Source organism: Sinocyclocheilus rhinocerous, unplaced genomic scaffold (genome assembly GCF_001515625.1).
Source record: "Sinocyclocheilus rhinocerous isolate Xijiao unplaced genomic scaffold, SAMN03320098_v1.1 scaffold1523, whole genome shotgun sequence".
NCBI classification, from domain to species: domain Eukaryota; kingdom Metazoa; phylum Chordata; class Actinopteri; order Cypriniformes; family Cyprinidae; genus Sinocyclocheilus; species Sinocyclocheilus rhinocerous.
The window spans coordinates 405,618-430,605 of NW_015641012.1; the positions used below are offsets into that span (position 1 = coordinate 405,618).

The 24,988-nt window shown below is 38.4% G+C and overlaps 1 protein-coding gene across 1 annotated transcript in view; it reads right to left on the reverse strand.

The window, feature by feature from the left end:
• The window catches only part of LOC107753487 (WW domain-containing transcription regulator protein 1-like), a 51,647-nt gene that overhangs the window by 5,255 nt on the left and 21,404 nt on the right, over window positions 1-24,988 (reverse strand). The window contains 2 exon segments of the mRNA XM_016569641.1: window positions 2,791-3,002; window positions 14,752-14,891. Coding sequence (XP_016425127.1) covers window positions 2,791-3,002; window positions 14,752-14,891 — 352 coding nt within the window.

Sequence of the window (24,988 nt, forward strand, 5' to 3'; positions counted from 1 at the left end):
AAGTGTCCCCAACTAAGCAAGTCAGAGGCGACAGCGGCAAGAACCAAAACTCCATTGGTGACAGAATGGAGAAAAAACCTTGGGAGAAACCAGGCTCAGTCGGGGGGCCAGTTCTCCTCTGGCTAGACCAAACCAGCAGTTCAATTTCAGGCTGCAGCAAAGTCACATTGTGCAGAGGACTCAACTGGCTCCTGTGGTCTTGTCCCGGTGGCCGTCTAGGAGACATGGTCCTCACTGGGGATCTGTATCTGTGGCTCATCTAGTTGTCCTGTTCTCCGCTGACATTCAGGGCTGTAGAGGTCCTCTCTAGGTGCTGATCCACCATCTGATCTGGATACAGACTGGATCCGGGTGACTGCAGTGACCATCTGATCTGGATACAGACTGGATCTGGTGGCGCTTATCATCCCAGCCCTACAGCAAACTAAAAGCCCAAACTAAAAAATGATAGTCAAGTCAAGTCACCTTTATTTGTATAGCTCTTTATACAATACTGATTGTGTCAAAGCAGCTTTACAGTGTCAAACAGGAAAATAGTTTGTCAATAATGCAAGAAGACAATAACAGTTCATCATCCAGTTCAGCTCTCTTCCAATAGTGTCTGTGCAATCAGTCAAGCGTCCCCAACTAAGCAAGCCAAAGGCGACAGTGGGAAGGAACCAAAACTCCATCGGTGACAGAATGGAGAAAAAACCTTGGGAGAAACCAGGCTCAGTCGGGGGGCCAGTTCTCCTCTGGCTAGACCAAACCAGCAGTTCAATTTCAGGCTGCAGCAAAGTCACATTGTGCAGAGGACTCAACTGGCTCCTGTGGTCTTGTCCCGGTGGCCGTCTAGGAGACATGGTCCTCACTGGGGATCTGTATCTGTGGCTCATCTAGTTGTCCTGTTCTCCGCTGACATTCAGGGCTGTAGAGGTCCTCTCTAGGTGCTGATCCACCATCTGATCTGGATACAGACTGGATCCGTAAGGCTACAATAAGCTCCACATTTCTGCGTATAATTCTGCTGGTCAGAGCAGCTCGGCCTGTTTATATATAGATGAGCGTCTCTCTGCATGAGATTCAGGGTGGAGTAGGCTCACAAAAACAGCTGCAAGAATTCAGTCCAGAAGAAATCTGTGGAAGACGTCCAGCACCAGAAACCAATGTCTGACTCATCTTTTTTAAAGCTGTTCTCTTTTTTCAGCTTTAGTCCACAAACATATGCAAACAGCACACAGAAAAACATGTCCATCATCACAAACCAAGTTAACAGAGTCACGGAAGAGTCAGAGATGTTTCATATAAACACAAGCTGCGTGAGGTCTGTCTGCCGCTGGACTGATGTGTTCTCGTTTGAATTACTTCTATAAACCTGAGCTGTGATTTATGTTGCTTGCTGAGAGCAGCCAGAACTTCAGTACCACTAGAGGGCGTAAAAGTTCACACAGGACTCTCCCAACTCTTTTTTAAGCTGACTCTTGTGTTACAAATAGAATATAGTATTTATTAATAGTTTGAATTAGTTTTTATTTTTATATTTTCAGTTTGCATTTTAATTTAATTGTAGAATATGTTTCTATTGTGTGCTTTTGTTATTTCTTTTCTTCTTTTTTTACAGTTTACCTTTTTTCATCTAATATTTGTATTTTATTTGATTTCAAATACAAAACAACAAATAAATTATCCTATTTATAAGTGCGATTTATTTTTTGTGAAATCAATCACGGCGACACCTGGTGGGGTTTGAGGCATCAAGAAACAAATTATTCTGCACAGCAGTAAGAAAAGAAGAGTTTTGGTTTGGATTAAAACGTTTTGCCACCTTTCTAAGGCCTTGTCCACACGAACGCGGGTATTTTTAAAACAGCAGCTTTTTCTACACGGTTTGGCCATTCGTCCACACACTAGTCTAAGTTTCGAAGTCGTCATCGGATTGGTTGAATTCTACAGGATTTCCGGGAGACGTGCGTGTCACGTTCTTTAACGTTCCGCTGGAAACAAAGATGCCGTGACGCCAAACACCCTCACGAAAGAAGAAAGCCGTCGTGTTGTGATGATGAGCGCTTATCAGGATAAACTAAACGCTGGATTTTCAAAAGCATGTGAAATATTTAAAGTTCACGACATAGAATCTTTAAAATACGTCCGAGAGTTTCACACACCGGTCTGTTATTGTGGCGACATTTCCACAGCCCGAAATGTGACGCTGAAACGAAACGAACTGTGATTGGTTGTTTGACATGTCGTCAAACGGCCTCATGGGCGGGCCTTGGCCAATGAAAGCTGCCATGGATTCTAGACCTTCAGCCGTCAGTCTGAAGGTCTGGCTACACGAGTTATTTTTAAAACTGCAGCTTTTTCTACATGGTTTGGCCGTTCGTCCAAACGCAGCACCAGTTCACTGAAACCGAACATTTTTGAAAACGCCTGCCAGGGTGAAGATTTTCAAAAACTCCGGTTGCAGTGTTATCGTGTAGACAGCGAAACTGGAGTTTTTGGCTTGTGACGTCGGAGCCTGCGCTGTTATCTCCGCCTACTGGAAACTTTTTCAGGCTTCTGATTGGCCAACATGGCTTTACGGTTGAGATTATATCGCCACCTGTTGGTTTGGCATGCTCTTGACAGTGCTTCATAGCATGCGTTTGCGTTTTCATGTGGATGGAGATTTTTTTTAAAACCGAAGAAGGAAAATCTCTGTTTATAAAAATACCCGTGTACGTGTGGACATGGCCTAAAATCCAGTTATTTCCGTGTCTGTTTTGCCTTTTATGCTATATTCGGTAGCATGTTTCTCCAGCATACACTCACCTGTCTCAGGAGCTCCTCCTGTCTCCTCTGGATGCGTTCTCGCTCCATCTGGATGCGCTGGAGCCTCATCTTCTGCTGGTGCTGCTGGGCGCTCATGGGGCCGCTCATGTTCATCATGGGCTGAGAGCTCTGCTGCTGGGAGCCCTGGACCTGAACCTGTGGCTGCTGCTGCTGCTGCTGGAGGTGCTGCTGATGGGCCTGCTGGTTCAGCACTGCCACAAACACACAACAAACACGCTTAGATCCTTTACTGAGCAGAAAAATCACAAGAACTTTCTCGATCTGGCAAGCTCAATCCTGATTGGCTGGTTTTGAACAAAAAGACATTTACAAGCCACCAGGCATCTACAATGAGAGACACTTTATATTCTGAGTTGTAGTTATGAAATAAGACGTCCTTTATTTTAAAGTCTATATAAGTCTACATTTCTGTCCTGTGATTGGTTGCTTTCCATATCAGTCAGATGGTCGTTTCTATCTAAATGGCAAATAGCCAGGCTATACGCGCATACCTAAAAGTCTGTCTGCACAAAACCAGACAGATTCATTAATGCAGGTTCTAATCCTCATGCTAAAATGGCAAATCATAGTGTTTAGAAATGTGGCAATGTTTCTGATCGTCTGAGGAAAAACAGGTTAAACAAAGACGGCACACAAACACAATGACTCAATTACAGCTGGCCAGAACGCAGCACGGAAAGTGTTTACCGAGAAATCTCTTCCCAGTCTTATTGAAAAAAATATTGGCCTTAAAATGGCTTCAGTGTGGCAAAACAAGCTCTGTTGTGATTGGCTACGCTCTGGGTGCCAGTTCACACTGTTGATGACTAGGTAGGGAGGGCATCTTTTAAATAACACAAGAACTTATAATATTTGTTTTATATCATTTAGTTAAAAATAAATGTTTCTAAAGTCAGCAAGATGGTCATTTTTTGTGAATGAAATGTTTACAATAATTGCTGTATTCTACTGGGATTTCATTTATCTCCAGAGTTCTGGACTGTGAAAAACTGTTCTGTTTCAGTGTAAAGAATGTCTGATATTGTCAGAGGAGCAGACAGATAAGAAACAATGTTTGCTTCAAGGACGCAGGCACAGTTTCACAGCTGACCTTATTGCACAGCCATTTGATCTACAGCCCAATGTTTCACATGCTTTACTTCAAACTCAACCAGTTTCAAGATCATAATCGTTTCACCCCACACAGGAAGAAATGAACTGCAGCTCCAGTGAAGAGTGCTGCTGACTCTTGACCATATGGAGCATGTGTGTATCTGTGTGTGCGGTGTGTTTATCTGTCGGGTAAACCACTTTCACATGGACAAAACGTTCCTGTAAAAGCCAGATGTGGCTCTTGGATTAAATGTTGTGCTGCTTATTTCAAAATAAACATGGCGCACTGATGTACGTAACACCATGACCAATGATCAGGTGCCTGGAAGGGACTCAACAACCTTAAAACTCGGTTTGTATTCTGTTCTATTTGGTGCAAACCTCAACTTCAATTTACACTCTAAAATCAAAGGTTCTTCATTGGCTTTGATGGTTCCATGAAGAAACTTTAACATTAGAACCTTTCCACTGCACAAAAGGTTCTTTATAGTGGAAAAAAAGGATTTTGGAATATTAAAAAGTTGTCGGTTCTCTGGGGAACCTGAAATGGTTCTTCTACACTCTAAAAAATTCTGGGTTGTTTCAACCCAACTTTGGGTCAAATATGGACTAACCCAACCGTTGGGTTAAATTTTTACATTCAATTTTTAACCCAAAAGTTGGGTTAGTCCAAATTTGACCCAAAGTTGGGTTGAAATAACCCAGCATTTTTTTTTTTAGAGTGTATGGTATCACTGCATACTTACTTTATGAAAAAATAAGAATTTGATGCAACATATTAATTATGTGTATACCTGTTCTTACATTGTGCTTACACTAACGTAATTGCTAGAGATGCACCGATTGCAACTTTCTTGGCCGATTCCGATTTCCAATTTTTTTGTTAGTGTGATCTGCCGATACCGATTTTTGCCGATTCCGATTCTGCTGCGCGCGCTTTTGGTATAAGCACGAAACCTGCGGGAATGACTATAATGCGCAATACAAGCACTATTTAACCGGAGCGAATGAGACGTGTGTGAGAGAGAAGGGGTGGTCGGAGAGAATAGAGCGAGAATGCGCAGCTGACGTTATTGCCTGTGCCGCTGGTAACAAAACGGATCGGCTCGAAATCGAAAATAAGTGAGACTGACCGACCGATCACCGATCCGGGCCGATCATGAGGAAAATCGGCCGATTCCAATCCCTGGCCGATCGATCGGTGCATCTCTAGTAATTGCTTATGCAATTACACTGTCAACTGTCTACTAAACTTCTCATATCCAAAATTTGGTAGCACTTTATTTAACAGTCCTGTAGAGAAATCTAGCATACATATAAAAACTAAAGTATACTTTGGGCTTAATCCCTAAATTGGGAATCCCCAAGTACTGTAAAACAAAGTGTAACTCAAAACTCAATAGCAGCAAATGAGGATCTCACAACGGTGTTATAAAACAACATTTACACAATACTGTAAGTACATTTTTTAAGCATAAGTATATAGTAGTTACAGTCAGATACATGAACAGGAACCCAACGGTTTTCTTGAGATTAACAACATGCTTTAGAACAAATAAACAAACAAAAGAGACTCTTAAGGCCCGTTCACACCAAGCATGATAACTATAAAGATAACGATAAAGATATAGTTCTAAAAATCGTTCTCAATATTAAAGAATGGCGATAAAGGCACAGAGAAACGATATTGTTGGAATCACTTTCAGAACGATTTTTTCCAGCTGATGAACGATACAAACATTGACAGCCAATCAGAATCTATCCTGCTATAACGAGCTCGAGAATTTAAAGCGGCAGACGCACGTGCGCTTAGAATAAACAGACGATATTGTTCGCTGGTGTGGACGCTAATATCGTTATCTTTATAGTTATCGTTCTTGGTGTGAACGGGGCTTTACTATGTAATCATGTAATGCTAAAGGCCCGTTCACAACAAGAACGATAACTATATAAGCGCACACTCGTCTGCCGCTTTAAATTCTCCAGCTCGTTATGGCAGGATAGATTCTGATTGGCTGTCAATGTTTTATCGTTCATCAGCTGGAAAAAAATCATCCTGAAAGTGATTCCAACGATATTGTTTCTCTGTGCCTTTATCGTTATAGCTGTGGTGTGGACTCTGCCGTTCTTTTATATTGAGAACGATTTTTGGAACTATATCTTTATCGTTATCTTTATAGATCTTTAACTACTATGTACTTACACAGCAATGCCATGGGTTCGATTCTCAGGGAATACATGACATATGTACCATGAATGCAATGTAAGCTGCTTTGGATAAAAGTGCCTGCCAAATATATAAATGTAAAAGTACTGGTCAAAAGAGTCAAAAGAGCCCAGACCCAAGTCTCTGTAACTTTCAGGTCTCTAGATAAGTCTCGGCCTCTCATTCAATGTAAAAAAAATAAATAAAGAAAGCTTGTTTTATTGTCTGGCAGACCTAAATTATGAGTCTGAGTGAATAAGCAAGAGTAACACCTCTCCTCAACAAGTAACTTGATTTGAAGTATCATCCTTGAAGCTTGTTCAAATCCCCAACCCTTAAGTATGTCTTAAACATATCTGCACATCTTCTCGAATGTGCAAAAGACTCAATCAAACTTACTGGGTGGAAAACAGTTGAAGCCCATCACCCTCTGTGTAACACAGTTCTACTATAAATGGATTTCTGTTGGAGGGGGTTACATAATGCACAAGAGAACGGTTTCAAACTGGCACTTAACCAATTTCCTTGTTAGACTAAATGCAGTGATTCTTCAGACTTGCTAAAGACATTTTCAGGCTATCAACTGTCCAGTGAACAGGAAGACAACACATTAACTATCGAAGTGTGGTAAATGATAAACCAGGTCAAAATGTCAAGAGATACCACCAACTCATGTCATCACTCTAAAAGGACATCTAGAGGAACAAATCTTCTTCATGTAAAGAAACCAGTAACTAAACTCTACTAAACTCCACAATCATAACCAGGCAGGAGCTGAGGATTATCACGATTTGCTTTCTTTATAAGATTTGCAAACAGTCATTCAGATCAAAAAGATCTTCAAAGGATCAGTTTTATGGATGGGGTGGAGGATTTGGCAACAGAGCAGTTGAGGTGAAGCAAAGACGGCCTTATATGGTTAGATGAAGAGCAGACATTCGCTAGTTCAGATCTCACTTCTGTCACTGAAGTCATCAACTATTTTTACTACCAATAAGATATTTTGCATTATGATATTATTTTCCATGACAATTCGAGGGTTAGTTCACCCAGACATGAAAATAGTCATGAATTGCTCACCGTCACCACAATATAAATCCTTAAGACTTTCATTCATCCTCGAAACACAAATGAAGATCTTTTGAAATCTGAGATTTTTGCTCACTGAAAGTCCATTCTACCAAAAGGTGCTTGCTTGATGCAGAAGAACCAGTGAGGTTTGTTCTTGCATGTAAAGCATGTAAAGTTGCGTTTATTTACCATATTTGATGTGCTCTATGTGTTGATCAATGTTTTTACGTGAACAATAGCATACATTCAATCTGTTCATCATATGAAGCAATCACATCTCTTCAGAAGACTTGGCTGAAACCACTAAGTTTATATGGATTCCTTTTATGATGTCTTCATTAGCTTTTTAAAGCTTGAAAGTTTTGGTGGAATGGAGTTTCAGTGGAACGACAGAAATCTCTCAGGTTTCATTAAAATATCTTCATTTGTGTTTCAAAGATCAATGAGTAGGTTGAGTAGGCAATGACAGATTTTTCATTTTTGAGTAAATTTGATCAATGTTAAAATACTTTGTATAAAACTGAATTATTGTTTCAATTCTGTTAGGCATCACCTGTGATGCAAAAATGATTCATCCATTAATTGTGATGAAAATGTTGTCTCGGTGCAAATTTTCCCAAGAAAAGCCCAAAATGTCCATGCAAAAAAAAAAAAAAATTTCTTTTGTTTGATTTTGAGGTAAAATGTGACCCGGACATGTTTTTGACAGGTTATGTGAGATTCACGTTTAAATGCCGTACAATGGCATACACTGTCTGAGTTCAACACAGGTCAACAGGTGGAAGCGACACTGACTATCGGTTACGATGTAACCAGTGCTGCAGGTCCAGATGTGAAGAGCTTCAGCCGGAGCTCACTCTGGCTTCCAGCCTTTGCCCCCCCTGACATCTGAGTGTCTCAACATCCGCCATGTTAGAAAACACATGCGCTGCGGATGAGGTTTGTGAAAGAGAGAGAGATCGGACAGAGTCGATTGAGTTGCTAAAGCCTGACCAACAAAGAGCTTCTTGTTTCATTGATTTCCCAGAAATGGCATCAGCTGTCCAGCAGGGTCAGCAAAAATGACAGGAAAAAAGGAAAGGAAAATGTCCAGTTCCAAAAATCTGTGACACATTAACAAGAGCTCATAATCAAAGCCTTGGCTAACAGACCTCACATCTCGCTCCAGTTACATTTACTTCTGCTTTTTATGGTGAAGATCTGAATACCTTCTCATAAAGACAGCAAAGGACATGGACTATTTTACATGTGACATGTGAGCATGTGATGTGAACTTTATGTCCACTAGGGGTGTTGCATACCGGTATTCATGATAACTGTGATATACATACATCTTAATGCTTATTGCACTCATCATAAAATGGAAAAAAGAAGATGACGCAGTGTCTATTGTGATCATTTTGTTAGTGTTAAGTTCTTTTTGATAATGATAATCGTGTATTGAAAATCTGACATCATGACAGCAACTAATGTCCTCTATTAAAACATAATACATTGAAACTCAGTGTCAATGACCCCCAACTTGGAGCAAATTATGAAGTTAAAGTTACAACACATTGTGCACTGGTCAGTGTACACTGAAAAATCCACCGAAACTAGTTTCTGAGTGCACTATTACGGGATGCACCTACTACATAGGATAGACAGCATGCAAATTAGGAGTAGCCTGAGCATTCATGTACTGTATTAAAAATGTACTATATTTGTGTATATATATACAGTATATATGTTTCTGTAGAATACACATATCTGTTGTTAGTCACTGGCAAAAATAAGAATATCTTTAGTATCTTTTGGAAAATGAAAATTTGGTCAGCATTTACTAACCCTCATGCCATTCCAAACTTGAATGAATTTCTTTTGTTGTAAGGTTTTTGTAAGGTCCATTTTTGCTTTGGTCTAGTGGTCGACCGATATTGGTTTTTTGACAGCCGATCCCGATATCTTGGAAAGCAGGGTGGCCGATGGCCGATATAAAGCCGATATAATAGTATTTATTTTAATTAATATTTAAGAAATTTGAAATAATTTGAAAATGGATAAAAAAAATTAATTTGTAGAATAAACATACTTATACTTTAGATTACAGTATTTTTCACAAATAAATACATATTTAATAAAAATATAATTAAAAAGGAAGTAAACTGTAACCAACAGAGCACTCAGTATTCTGGGAAGTTTGTGTGCATTGGGAATCATATTTTTTCAAATAAAGCCAAGGTAACACTCATTTTACATACAGCACACAGTGAAAATGACATGAATATGCAAAAGCATAAAGCGCAGCCTAATTTGAAATCACGAATTTGATGTTTAAAGCATTCAATCTGCATGGACCGAAAGTCACGCAGAGAACAAGAAGGGTGTTCCTGCACAACCGGAGGCAGCAGTTTCAGGACCGCAGTTCTAGGACCCTATTCTTTTGTAACAGCGCGATCATGCAGGTCACATGCACACTTTGGACCCCATTGACTTCCACTGTATGAATGAAAACAGTTCTTTGAAATATCTCCGACTGTGTTTTACAGAAGAATGAAAAGTCACACAGGAACCACATGAGGTTGAGTAAATGAACAGAATTCATGTTAATATATCTGTCAAGGATTGTTAAGTTTTTATAAGAGAAATGATCACTGATCACAAACAACACATATTAGCATGTATTGCAAATCATCTCTGGATCATTACACCTTCAGTGTAGACACATGCTAGTCACAGCACTAGAGCAACACCCTCTTGCCATTTCATCATATCGCATGTTCAGATTAGTGGTAGTGTGGGAAACGGGTCAAATTATCAGGAAAGAGACTGTGGGATTGGAGTGGGAGGTGGAAATTTACATCATTAAATCAAGCTACTGGGCTGATTGGACTCTAGAAGGGAGTACTCGCCCACCCACAGGTCCAGCCATGAGGTGCTTTGGGTTTTGTGGTCAATGAAGTATGTTTCTCTCTGAGGGGTGACGGCCTGCTCCCAACCCTCAGGCAAATGTCCTGTTCGGCAACAGTGCAACAGCTAGAGATCAGCCAGCAGACTGACCCACACTCCAGATTGATGACCAGAGAAGTGGGCTTCATTTACTGTGCTACTCTTTGGTCTGCTTAAATTAGCAAAAATGACACCTTTAGAGGTACAATAGCTTGTCACTGCGGCAGTACCCTTAAAGGGACAAATTTATACTGTATTTACTCCTAAAAGGTACATAGTAGTATCCTTAAGGGTATATATTTCTAAAATGCACCTTTTATTCATATTTGTTCTGACAGCTTAGTGATTTAAGTGAGATTCATCTGTCATAAAAATTTAATTACTAAAATGATGTTCCTTTTCAGTTGATGCAACCAAGGACACAAAGCAGTATTCAGTATTACAAAATATAATATAGCTGACTTTTCAAAATTCAATCAAATCCAAATGAACAAAATCAAGTTTGTATTCATGCTGGTTTCAAATAGTTGTGAAAATATTTATACAATTTACAAGAAAATTTGAAATTTAATAACTCTTTTAATAATGTCATGTGGTGCAACCATCAAGTAAAAAGAAATAACATATTTTCTTTACACACTGAATACATATGAGTGTACACATCTTAATTATTATTATTAAAAAGTTCTTAATATTTTTCAAGGTAACAAATTTCTTTTTTTGTTATTAAATCATATTAAATAATATAATCATGAATTCTTTGAGGCATTAAGTTACTGGGGAGTTGCACCACAAGACACATTTTACAACCTTTACTAACCTTGCCTTGTCATTAAAAAAGTTAAATGATCTGATATTATAAGAGACCTCTCTATGACATAATTGAATGTTTTGTTTGTTTGTTTGTTTCTTTGTTTTTGAATGTTTCTGCATTTTAGACCACATGAATTTGTTGGAGGACAACAGCCTCCATTCAATTAAGTAGAATTTTTATTCAGAAATTGAAAACATCCTCATCATACAAGATGTATATTAAAGTCATTGTATGAACGAATTGCATCTCATACATTTTAATACAATAATAAAAAAAGAGCATCTCATCATTGACCAGATGACACATTCATACTGGGCTCAAATTCATAAGAGCTAAAAAAAAAAAAAAAGCAGTTGCAGCTGCCTTTAAAACTCCAGATTGTGATGTAATATGGCAATTGTTGTTGTACGCGAGGGAAAAGCTATGGAAAGCATTCAACAAAACTGTATTGTTCTAATAATGCATTCCTGCATTAGAGTGTCAATTGGCCATAATCCCTAAGTTTTGAAGGGGGCCCACCATGAGCTACTGCGAACACACAACAGGTGAAGGCTCAAGCTGGTCTAAACTAAGAATACAGGAAATCTGCTGCCTCTCAAGTTCCTAGAGGCTGAAAAAAAAAATCCTCCATCCAGGGACAGATGTAGCACAAGGAATTGTGGGATTGTAGGTGCAGAGTCTAAAGCCCCGTTCACACCAAGAACGATAACTATAAAGATAACTATAAAGATAAAGATATTAGCGTCCACACCAGCGAACGATATCGTCTGTTTATTCTAAGCGCACGCGCGTCTGCCGCTTTAAATTCTTGAGCTCAATACAGCAGGATGGATTCTGATTGGCTGTCAATTTGTTATCGTTCATCAGCTGGAGAAAAATCGTTTTGAAAGTGATTCCAACTATATCATTTCTCTTTGTCTTTATCGTTATAGTTGTGGTGTGGACTCTGCTATTCTTTAATATTGAGAACAATTTTTAGAACTATATCTTTATCGTTATCTTTATAGTTATCGTCCTTGGTGTGAACGGGCCTTAAGTCACGGCTTTCTATTATGTGTCTTCTGAACTTGTACTGGTTCCCGGTAAGCCAAAATGGATGACACGGCCATGTCAAAAAAACCTGAGCGGTTGAGTCACTGGAAGATCGTGCACCAGAGAAATGAGTGGTTGAGTTTACAGAAGATCAGGGTGAAATAGCAGCTGTTTGAACGAGTTTAGCAGGTCGGCTTAAACACACGATTATTTCAGGCTAAGCAGCTTCATTCACACTCACACAAGCGCAGTGGGACATTATCACCACCGCTTCCTCCTTATAGTCATGATGTGTGATACCTTCACATTGAAAAGGGGAAAAAAAACAATAGATTTTTTTTTTGCATTTTGCTATTTTTTTTATGACAACTGGAAATGTTCTTTTGGGGGGTAAAAGTTAGGAGTATGGGAGATCAAAGTTTTTGTTAAATATCTTTAGTTTGTTATCTTTACTTCCTGTGAATGGAGACAACATCTTGAACTTCATAGTATGTAACTCTATATGCTGAGATAGTTGGCGTCTGCTGTATGCAGTGCTGGAAGGAATCTTTCTCCCTCCAAACTCTTTCGTCTTGTTCTTATGCCTCCATCCCCCACCCCCTCGCAGGAATCTGTTTCCCGGCTGCCAACAAAGCAGAGGCACACCTTTTTTTCCATTTCATCACAAATCAGGATTTGGGAAGAAAAAAGCCAAACTAAGCAAGCACATTTGGAAATCATTTATGGTACTGACAGAGTTAGAACTGCGGCCCGTGTCATGGGGCAGAGCAAACAACACGCAAACATGCTACAGAACGCCTCACGTACAACAGTCAACAAATCTAATGCAGCTTTAAAAGATTTCAGATCTGCCGGCTGGGAGACTTTCTTCTTCATTAAATCAGCATTTGACCCCCTCAGAAAAAGCAGTTAAACCTTATTCAGGGCCTCTGATCAACAGACAGACTGCCTTCATGTCATATACACATACGCAAAGAAATTACTAAATGAAACACTTTGTTTCATGTTACTTAGTCTAAAGCACTTAGTTTTTTAATGTACCTAGCCTAAAATAACACAAAACAGACTAGTAAATGTGAATGATACCTTGCTAGGTTCAAATACTGTACGTTCTGAATGCAACCTGATCTTATGAGAAAACGTAACTATTTTACACGATTTCGTATGATTTGATTCGTACAAACATGTAACATTTTTAGAAAAACACTAAGCATGAAGGTCCAACCCTAAAACCTAACACACAGTGGGGCGTAAACAGATTGTACAAAAACATGCAAATGTACAAATTTATACTAATTCGGTAAAACGTAGCAAATTTAATAATTGCCATTTAATAATGGCTTTTCTAAATCAATCCCTATACATTCAACCAGTATACTATTCCCTATAATACTCCACTTGAATTTGGAATTTGTGAATTCAGAAACTGGGAGCGCGGAAAGTGCTGTGGACGCCATCTTCTGTTGAGGTGAGGGAGTTTATTTGAAGTGCATGGGTATTCTCTAGTCGCTAGCCATTGAGTAAACGTAAAAACGTGTCTATTTTACGAGTTTGCGATTTTGTATGAATTTGTATGATTTGATTGAAGTCTTGCATGAACTAAGCATGAAGGTTCATGCCTAAACCTAACCTAAAGTGGGGCATAAAAAATTTACGAAAACGTACAAATGAGATTGTACGAATTCATAATAATTTGGCCAAATGTAAAAAAGTTAATAACTGCCATGAGACTAGCACGAAATGACTTAGCAGAATTTGTGAATTCATAAACTGGGTGCGCGGAAAGTGCTGTGGACGCCGCCATCTGCTGAGATGCAGGAGTTTATTTGAAGCGACCCTAACAGTGCATGGGTATTCTCTGGCGGCTGGCCATTGAGTATGCATGAGAAAACTATTTTACAACTTTGTGATTTTGTATGAATTTGTATCATTTGATTCCTATAAAAATGTACAATTAAAAAAAAAAAAAAAAAAACTAAGCATGAAGGTCCACCCCTAAACCTAACCCTCAGTGAAGCGTAAACAGATCATACAAAAACATACAAATGAGACTGTACAAATTCATACCAATTCAGCCAAATGTAAACAAATTAATAATTGCCATGAAACTGGCACAAAATGACTTAGCATGACTTTTCAAAATCGTCCCCTATACGCTCACTGTCCACCTGAATTCAGAATTTGTGAATTTGAACATTGAATTTGATTGCACCGGAAGGCCTGTGGATGCAATCTTCTGTTGAGATGGGGCAATTTATTTGAAGTGACCCTCACAGTGCATTAGTATCAGTTGAACACTCATTACTGTGGTGCACTCAGTTATGCCCACTATGGTTTCGGACACCACTACAAATGGCCCAAATGGTTTCCTTCAAATAGTGCACTATATAAGAGTAAAGGGTGGTTTTTAGCACATTGCTATGAGGTTTCGTGATGATTTGTGGTGTTATTCATGTGTGTAGCACAAATGGAGTGGGATGAGTAATGCTCAGGTTTAATACTTTAGGAGTTTGTTTAAATCTCTAACCCTTAGCACAAACCTCTAAAAGCAAAAGAAAAGAACTGTATTTCAGTATGCTAGAACACAACTACTGTACATCTATTAAACTCCATGAAGTTCATCCCAATTCCACATCAGAGGTGTGATATTAGATTTGATTTGATTAGATCCATTGAGCATTGGAGTTACACTGGGCGAGCACCTCCCCAGCTGAGTAAAAACAGCTCAAGAGAGCACGTGTGTTTTCATGAGTAATGGGGAATGTGGACTGCTGGAAGGGATGGCTTTCACACTCACCGAGGTTGGGTTGAGAGAGGGCCATGGAGCGCTGCTGTATGTTGCCGTTGTTGGAGGCTTGATTGTGCAGACCCATCTGGGTCACCGAGGGCGTCATGGTCTTCCTGGGGTCATGCCATGTGGTGATCTTCTCAACGTGACTGCACAAGAACGAAAACAAACTTGTTCACATTAAACACACCTCTGGAGAAGAGTATCCACACTGTTTTGAAGAAAACCTGTATTTCTTTAGGTCCAGCAAATCAGAACTTGTTTTTCTTGTATTCTAGGAACGCACTGGCGATTTTGAACATTGGACATTTCAGCCTGATTCCATCCCTTCACTCTACTCCAAAACCAATTTAAAACCCAACTATCTCTCAGAGGACACATTTAGATTTCTTGGCCATGTCTAATTTAGGGAAGCACTGTGGAAATTACATGGTGATAGAAAAAAATGAGCTAGGAGAAACAATTATATCAATGCTTTTGTTTTTCTTTAGCAATGGTTTTTCCTCAAAAAAATGTGTTCAATGTGCTACCTAGCGTAAAAAGCATAAAATACTTTTTACGAAAAGAGACTAGATTTTAGTTATTTTATGAGTTGCCATTTCTGTATGAATTTGTCTGATGAAAATGTACAATTTTTAGGGAAAAAAAAAAACTAAGCATGAAGGACAACCGCTAAACCTAACCCTCAGTGGGGTGTAAAAAGATTGTACGAAAACATACAAATAAGATCATACAAATTCACAGGAACCCACCAAAACTTATAACTAATAATTGCTATTAGACTGTGACTGTATCTGAAATTGCCTTTTATATCCTCATTCACTTTTCCATACATTTCCCTACAAACATTTTGAGTTCTTTTCCAAGTAAACGCAGAGTTCCTTCGGTGAACTCAAAGGTTTTGTGAGCAAATGCAATCTCAAAAGTTTTGCAACGAAAAAAAGAAAAAAATTTTCGATGGAAGATTCTGCCTTAAATCATTCAACTCAAGCCATTGCTGGACTCAACGCAACCCGTTTGACCTGCAGTTCTAACCACAGAGCTATAAAAGTCCAGAATGAACAACTGCTGCAGTACATGAATCATGTAACAGATGTACTGGTGTTTTCAGGCAGTGGTGTCACCAGTTCACGCTCTTCCTCGCCACTCCTCCACCCTGAGTGAACCCTTCAAAACTGCAGCTACGTGACATTCTGGCTTCTCTGCATTTTTTCATGCAAGGCCACAAGCGTCAGAATGGCGGTTGCTAAATGACATTCTCAGTGTCCCTCAGTCAGAAAACCAGTTTAGCGTTGCTTTCATTATCAGGTGGGCTTTACGGTCTAGTTCAATGGTGCTCAAACCTGCTCCTGGAGATATGACTTCCGGTTGAGATTAGTCTCAGCCTTGTCTGACATTTTCAACCTTGATGAGCAGGTTCAGGTATGTTTTACTAGAGTTGTAACTGAACTCTGCAGGAAAGTAGATCTGCAGGACTACACTGGTTTATCTCCAAAATTTGGTTGCCAGTACACTTACTTCTTCACAGTTGATCACCTGCAAAGCTAAAGGAGTGGTCCCACTAATGTTCCATTGACTTATACACAATCGACAAAGTTTCACATTCGACTTTGTATGAAAGTTGGGTGAACTAAGACCTGCAAATTCATATGATATGAATATGCAAGGCCAACAGAAGATTGAAACATCACAGTGTGACACCTTAGCTCAATTAAAAGAACACAACCTTTAAATAGGGGAAATTGGAGTAGCATTTTTTCTGCGCTGAATTTGTTAAAAAAAATGCTGCAAACCATAAAGTCATATCACCACCACTGCAGTCTCCAAAGAAAGCTTTTATTTTCTTTTTTTTTTTTTAACTGCTTGATTTATTTTATCATTCATAAGGTGCAGTCATATTAGTGGAAATTTGGCGAAATTTAGTTCCCAAAAAAGTTCAATGTTCCATTGTCAATTGTGTAGTGATGCATAAAGCACCACTTACATGAGTCACTTTCAAACCAAGCAGTTTTCTATTGGTTAAAGCGGCGAATTTGCATGACCGACTTGAATAATTTTTGATGAGCTTAATTGCTTAAAATAGTACACAAATTGTGTACAGTCAATAATCAAAATTATACCTTAATTCTAACCAAGCAATCACTATCAAAATCTGAGTTTAAAGAAGATCCAGGCCCATAAACATATCAACTTGGTTGATTATATTCTTAACGGGGGGATTTAAGTTTTAAACTAAAATATATGCTGCTAAACTTGGCCTGCTTGTTTGTACACAAACTGGTCCGAACAGAAAATCATATGGCTGTTAGTGACCAAATGAGTCACAAAATACACAAAAGCCTCAATCAGAGAGTGACTCACTCAAACTATTCACGCTCCGCTGGGAAGATTATCTACTTCCTGCTGATCTCAGGCCTGCACAGTGACAGAACAGGTCACTGGTCAAAACAGGTCAAAACAGGTCACATGTCTCCACGTGCTGCCCTGAGAGCAGACCTCCCGCTGCTTGTTTTGAGAAACTATTCGGTCTCTTTAATAAATTGTTTCTAATTTTTTACCGGTTATATTTCCAAGAATTCTGTATTTCTCCATAAGATCTTAAAGTATAGCACTTCAACATAACATGTAAATGCAGTTGTTTTTTTGTTTTTTTTGGTTACGCTGTAAACCTGTCCATCGGAGTGTTTTTAAGAGACTCCAGCTGTGTGAAATACATCAACAGTGGGGTTAATTAACAGAGTTAGGATGCTAGCAGTCTGAGCGGTTTAGATTTCCGAAGGTCTGACAGGAGAGAGAAGGAACGGGCCCTCAGGGGTCTTGGGGTTCTGGGTGGGGCAGCTGTCCTAAACTGTGGGTTGGGCCCCTTAATTTTGAGGCCTATCTTCCCAGTCCGTGCAGTGGATCGGCTGTTAAAGCAAACAACAATTTACCTACAATTAGCCAATGGCATAATTTTGCTTTCTCTCGTTTTACATGTTTTGTAGAATTTTCAGGACTAGTGGCATAGGCATAGCATTTTTGTCTGCTTAAAGGGTCATATTTATCACTTTTACAACATTATTTTTCCCCCCTTATAATGTTAGACAGGGTTCTATTCAACAAAAACAGTTGTACTTTTATTTTGACCATTTTTCCAGCCTTCCTCTGACCCTTTCAGTAAGTCCTTAATAAACGACAACTGATAAAAGCTTTTTACCATGAAAATCTCAGGTTACTTGTGATGTGTAAAAGTGGGTGGTCATGTTAATGAGCTCATGGTTAAAGTTCGTAATCATGAGAATTTCTAAACAAGTTGTTTGGAAAGAAACATGTTTGAGAATCCTGAATTTACGTCTTCATCAGGATCCACTTTTCCTGAGTTTAGATTCAACCCTAATCAAACATACCTGCTCAAGGTAATTAAATTCTTCAGAATTACTAGAGTTACAGTCAAGTAAGTTTGATCAAGATTGAAGCTAAGCTCTGCAGAAAAGTGGAATTCAAGGGCTAAAGTCGAGAACCCCAGGTCTACATAGTAACTCAGACTCTTACATTTCTAAAGATGAACTCAAAAATCTTGTTATCCTCTAATGGTTCTTTATTTATTTATTGTGAAACTACAATATTTAAATAGATAATTAATATAATCAAATCAATTACACTAATATATTCAAATAAAAACTCATTGCCTTATCAATATTAACAACCCGGACGAGCCCCCAATTCTTACTTTTCTGTACCCAGTCTAGGGCTTAAATATGGGGATTATAGTTTTTCAGCAATGAGTTTCTGCACTGGTTTGGAAAAATAAAGCAGAGATTAGGAGGCGTAGGAGGCTGACGCTCGGGTCTCACACGGCAATGTTTGGGTAAAAGCCACACGCTGCTTGCAGAGGAAACACACACACACATCTCAAAGAAACAATGGCTTGGTGGTGCATTAGTGGTGACACACAGGCTGAAACAACACTGGCACACATTCACAGTAGCCAGATGACCACAACACCTCTGAGCTGAGCTTCGCGCTCTTCCTGTTAGCGTGCTAGCTGTGGAAAATAACACACACACTCCAGCACTTCTCATGGGGCAAATTCATGTCAACAATAGGGCTGCAACAAACTATTATTTTGATAATCGATTAATCTAACGATTATTACAACGATTACTTGACTAATCATCGATTATTTCACTGATTAATCAGTAGACTTTGATTGATTGTTCAGCTTTTGCAATTAGTTAAAATATTGAGTTATACATATTATAACAAATAAAGGTCATCATTTCAGCTTTTGAAAATCATATTATGTAATTACAATTATTATACAATCAATTTATACAAATAAATATATTTGGCACACAAAATGAGATGACAGAGAAACTCTCATTCACCATTTAATTAGCTATATGAAAAAGTAACTGAATGACACATCATTCTGCCAAACATCTCCTTTTGTAAATCACATGGATAAGAAACTAAATAAAGGTAAGTCATAAGACTCTTTATTTTTGGATAAACTATTTTATTCACAACATAATCTCTCTTAAAATACCTTATAGGGTTATGATAATCAAAACAGTTCTGAGCTAGATCAAGCTTTGATCTCTGCAAACCAAACTATCACTTTAATGAAATAAAAAATTTTCCCCACTAATAAAAATATTTTATCATTAGCAAGCTCCACACTGGAGAGCTGCTTTATAACAGAAAATCAAGTTGTAATTCTAACTGAAAGCGACACTGACTCTGGTTTTTCATGTTTAATACTGTAAAGCCGCTTGATTTAAGGCTCTCTATTGCATAAAGTACTATATAAATAAACGTGACGTGACGTGACTGGACTTTACTGGAGTACCGAACTGCAGAGCTCCTGCAACATCCACATCGCTGTAATCAGATGCCTTCTTAACTGCTGCTTTCTCACCACTGACAGTTTTTGTTGTGTTTATTTCGTTATTGAGAGGAAAGCGCGCAGCATATATTTTCATATTCATCCAAACGCCGCTCAGCAGCTTCAGGTTCGGCTGCGTTTACTCTGAACTAAAGCGTTGTGTGTTCTTCTCTTCTCTTGAACTGCATCAGGAGGGCTGAATTACAGTCTTACGCTACAGCGCCACACTGGTCAAACCGCATTATTGCAGGCTCTTACATTAGGTCATATGAGATCAAACGACTACTCGACAACAAAAATATTTGTCAACAAATTTTTATTGTTGACGTTGTCGATAATGTCGACTAATCGTTTCAGCCCTAGTCAACAAACACACTCACAATGTAGAAGTGAGTGAATCTCTCATTCGCCATTTAAAATCATGACTACATCTTAAGAGGGCAGATCCGACAGACTTCTGGGCTTATTTACACCAGGAAATGCAGGAGGTTTTAAAATATTAGCCAAGGTTTAAGAGGTACAGCGAGCACATGTCTGTGACGGGGTTTAGATGGAGGGTCTAGACCAGTGGGCTCCAGCTCAGAGCCGGTGGGCACCTGGTAGCCACATGGAGCCTGTGTCTTGCCTGCAGAGCACATTCTGTAAATAACTTCAATTTTACATACAGTTTCTTTCATTGTGGCTTCAACACAATGTGTGTTTGCTTGAATTTATCTACATTCTAGTCTTTACAGTCTTTCTTCTCCACGAAAATGAAGCAAAAATATCGATGACTCATGTTAAACAACAGATTTTGTCCAATCAGATGCTAAAACGAGAATGTCCCTCCCCCAATACCACCTTCAACTGGCTTAAATGTAGCAAATCATGGCTGCAATGTAACTAAAGCCTATTAATTAAATAATAATAAAAAAATAAAAATAAAAACAGGGATGGGCTGTTTGAAATGTCCCGCCTCAATTTCCTCTTTGAAAAAGTATCAAATGCTACCCAGATCCATCTCGTCTGATGTTCTAATTATAAGGCAGTGGTACAGCAGACGCATCTGAAGGCACCTTTCACCCGCAAGCGTTTTCAGCGTCCAGCAAGAAAACTCCAGGAATGTGAGTCTGTCTGTAGCCATAGAGATTTCAACACACTCCAGACAGAGCTGGCACACACACACAAACACACACACACACACACACACACACACACACTCACACTCACACTCACACACACACACACATCACACTCACACACACACTCTCTCTCACACACAGACACAGACACTCACACTCACACACTCACTCACACACACTCACACACACGCACACACACACACACACACACTCTCTCTCACACACAGACACAGACACTCACACTCACTCACTCACACTCACACTCACACACTCACTCACACTCACACTCACACACTCACTCACACTCACACTCACACACTCACTCACACTCACACTCACACACTCACTCACACTCACACTCACACACTCACTCACACTCACACTCACACACTCACTCACACTCACACTCACACACTCACTCACACTCACACTCACACACTCACTCACACTCACACACACACTCTCTCTCACACACAGACACAGACACTCACACTCACTCACTCACACTCACACACACTCACACACACGCACACTCACACACGATGGAACACAAGCAACACACACTTAATTAGGAAAACAATCTGTGTTAGACATCTATAAGATTTGTACCCACCTCATAGATGAATGCGCTATATATATATATATATATATAGTCTCTAATGATCACCAAGCCTGCATTTATTTGATCAAAATTGCAGTGATAACAGAAATATTGTGAAATATTATTACAATTTAAAAGAACAGTTTTCTATTTGAATATATTTTATAATATAATTTATTCCAGTGATGCGCAGCTGAATTTTCATCATCATTACTCCAGTCTTCAGTGTCACTTGATCCTTCAGAAATCATTCTAATATGCTGATTTGTATTATCAATGTTGAAAATGGTTGTGCTGCTTAATATTTTTGTGGAAACCATGATGCATTTTTATTTCAGGATAAAAAAATACAGAAAAGAACAGCATTTACTTGAAATATAACAGTAACATTATAAATGTCTTTATACTGTCGATTTTGGTGAATTTAAAATGCATCCTTGCTGAATAAATGTATTAATTAATTTTAAAACAATCTTACTGAGCCCACCCTATATATTATTGATTTAATAATGCAATATTTAACATTGCATTAATATATATATATATATATAAATAATGTGATCAGTAATTAATATATGTTAATATAATATAGTAATTCATTTATTTTACTGCTGATAAAAAAATATATCATGAATATCATAATGATGTTAATGTACTTTTTATTTAGCCATTAAGTTTCCAAAAGTGCAGACAGTTTACTTCAGCCTCCATTAATGTTTTCCCACATTACATTAGTGATTTATTTTATTTATTTATTTTATTTTATTCCAGATTGCAGTAAGACACTGAGTGGGTTTATTTATTTATTTATTTATTTTTTATTTATGATTTTTTTTTTCTTTTGATTTTGAGTTTAATAAGACCTTTCTTTACAGTTATAATGAAATTCATAAATAAATAAATAAAAATAATAATAGTTTGATGCATTGTTTAACTTTTTATGCAACCCGGATTCAAAAAGCTTAGTGGGTGGAGATTTTCTTTCCTACAAAATTCTGAAAAGTATCGCAAAGTTCATTTCATTCAAATACTCATGAAAAAACAGGGTGGACAGTAACTGTGGTCATGTTTGGGCTGAGTCAGTGACATCCTCTCACTCAAACCCGCCCCGTCCGCAGGGTGACAGCAGCCCAAGCATGGCTCTAAGACTCACTCCACCCAGCTGTGCTAATTGAAAACAGGAACAAAAGAAAAGGATCCACTTTCCCAATTACTCTGAGCTCGGGTTACCGGGGAATTCCTGCACATCCAGCACAAAGGCGACTCCTCCTCAGAAGAGAAAAGAAATCTGTGATGGAGGGCCTGTCCGAAAGACGGATCGCCAGAGGTCAGATTTAGACGGTGGGGACTGTTGAAGGACACCAGCTGGATATTGTGGAATCAGAAGTATTCAATTGAATGTGAAAATGTGGGGGAGGGGCGCGTAGGAAATGGAATGCGCTACTAATTATAGTCATCCAGATCACTGCCGCTGAGCTCTGACCTCTTCTGTGGAAACGGGGCAAGTCGTGGCTTGTGTTTGCAGGCCTGGTCAGCAGTGAGGACAGTGTGACGACAACCTGCTACTAGCTACAAGTAGTTCAACTACAGTAAAGCTACTTGGCACATTTATTTGCATAGCGATTTATAGATAGTTTGAATACAGATTGTTTCAAAGAAGCTTCACATTAATAAAAAGGAAACAGTGTTTATGTTGTAAAATTCATCAATTAATAAATTGACATTCAAAATAAATATGAAACATTCAATTTCAGTTGCAAAGCACTTCTGCAGAAGACAGTGTCATAATTTAATTCAGTGTAGTCCGTATGTTGTTTTAATTCAGTTTAATAACAGTGTCAGTGTTGCAAACTTCATCAATTATGAAACAGCTTCAATTTTAGCTATAATGCTTGTAAAAGTAGTTGCTACACTACAAGCTACTAAGAGAAACTTAATGATTATTATATACTGTAAATGACAGAAAAGCTATTTAAGAGGGGCAATATCTTTTAAAATGCATAACTATGAGATGATATGATCTTTTTTGCAATCTGAGCAGTAGTTAGCTATTACACGTTTATTACACACTTATTACATGCTACATGGACATTTTACCTGTATATCATCTTAAAGGGGTCTTATTATGCTCTTTTACAAAGTATTGATTATGTTTTGGGGGTATACTAGAACATGCTCTCATGCTTGGTGGTTCGAAAAGCGCATTTTTTGAGATTTCTAACTTTCTAGATCTTTTTAATGCCCAAACATACACACTACACACTGACTAAAATTTAAAAAGTGAAAAAGCATAATAGGACCCCTTTAAAGATTTTACTTAGACAAAAGATTCCCAATTGGCCTGACGATTGACCAAGCAGAATCAAGATTTGCATCTGACAGCGGATGGCGGGACGCTCAAGAAACCTGTTTTTGCAATTCCATTAAGTGAAATAGCTTTGTTCGTAGCATCACTAGATTTAGTATTTATTTGATTCTCAAAAATAGGATTCGAACATCACAACATGAGCCACTTGATCGAAAGGCAAGGGACAGTCCACAATAAATAGCTGCTGTGTTGGTGTGGAAACAGACTCCAAAAATACTTAGTCAGCAAGTGGAAAACTGAAGCAGTCCCGCATCAGATCTTCCTCAGCTGTTGTGAAGGACTTTGGGCGGCTTGTCGTGTTACTGGTTCGGACAACTGGCCCCTGAGTGTGGGAGTGAACGGCCCTGCAGCTGTTATTGGGTGGGCTAACTTTAGACCTGGCAGGGATTTACTGGCTCTGTTCAGTCTCACGGGTGTTTACTAGCCTAATGCTCCAGAAACAGAGCCAAATGATCGAGTACGTTCATAAAACAATAGTATATATACATCATTCAAAAGTCTAGGGTCAGTATGTTTTTGTTTGTTTATACATATATATATATATATATATATATAATTTTTTTATTCAACAAGGATGCATTAAATTGATAAAAAATTTAGTAAAAACATTTATAAAGCAACAAAGTAACAAAAGTTTTTTTTATTTTTATTTTTAATTTTGACATTTTTATTCATCAGTGTCGTGGAAAAAAAAAAGGTTTCATAGTTTCCACAAAAATATTGTGCAGCACAACTGTTTTCAACATTGATAATAATCAGAAATGTTTCTTGAGCAGCAAATCAGCATATTAGAATGATTTCTGAAGATCATGTGACACTGAAGACTGGAGTAATGATGCTGAAAATACAGCTGCGCATAACTGGAATAAATTATAATTTACTATATATTAAAATATAAAACTCATGTTTTAATTGTAAAAATATCATTTCATAATATTACTGTTTTTACTGTCTGAATGCAGTTTTTTGTGAGTATAAGAGACTTCAAAAACATTAAAAAAAAACGAACAACTTATGAACTGTAGTGTGTATGTAACACTTTATTATAATAGTACACATACAACCTTTTTACATCTCCCAAATATTTACTATACAGCCAAGTCCTACTATTTACAGAACAAATAGGTAATAAACTCAGGAAAGCCTCAGATCTCTTGTATGGAGTGGACAGGCAGGCGGTCATACTGTCATACTGTGGGCTGGAGGAACTACGACTCTCTGCGGGTCTGAATACAGAGATCATGACAGTAAGCCAGTGACTCATGACCACTGTCTTTCCCGTCAGAGAC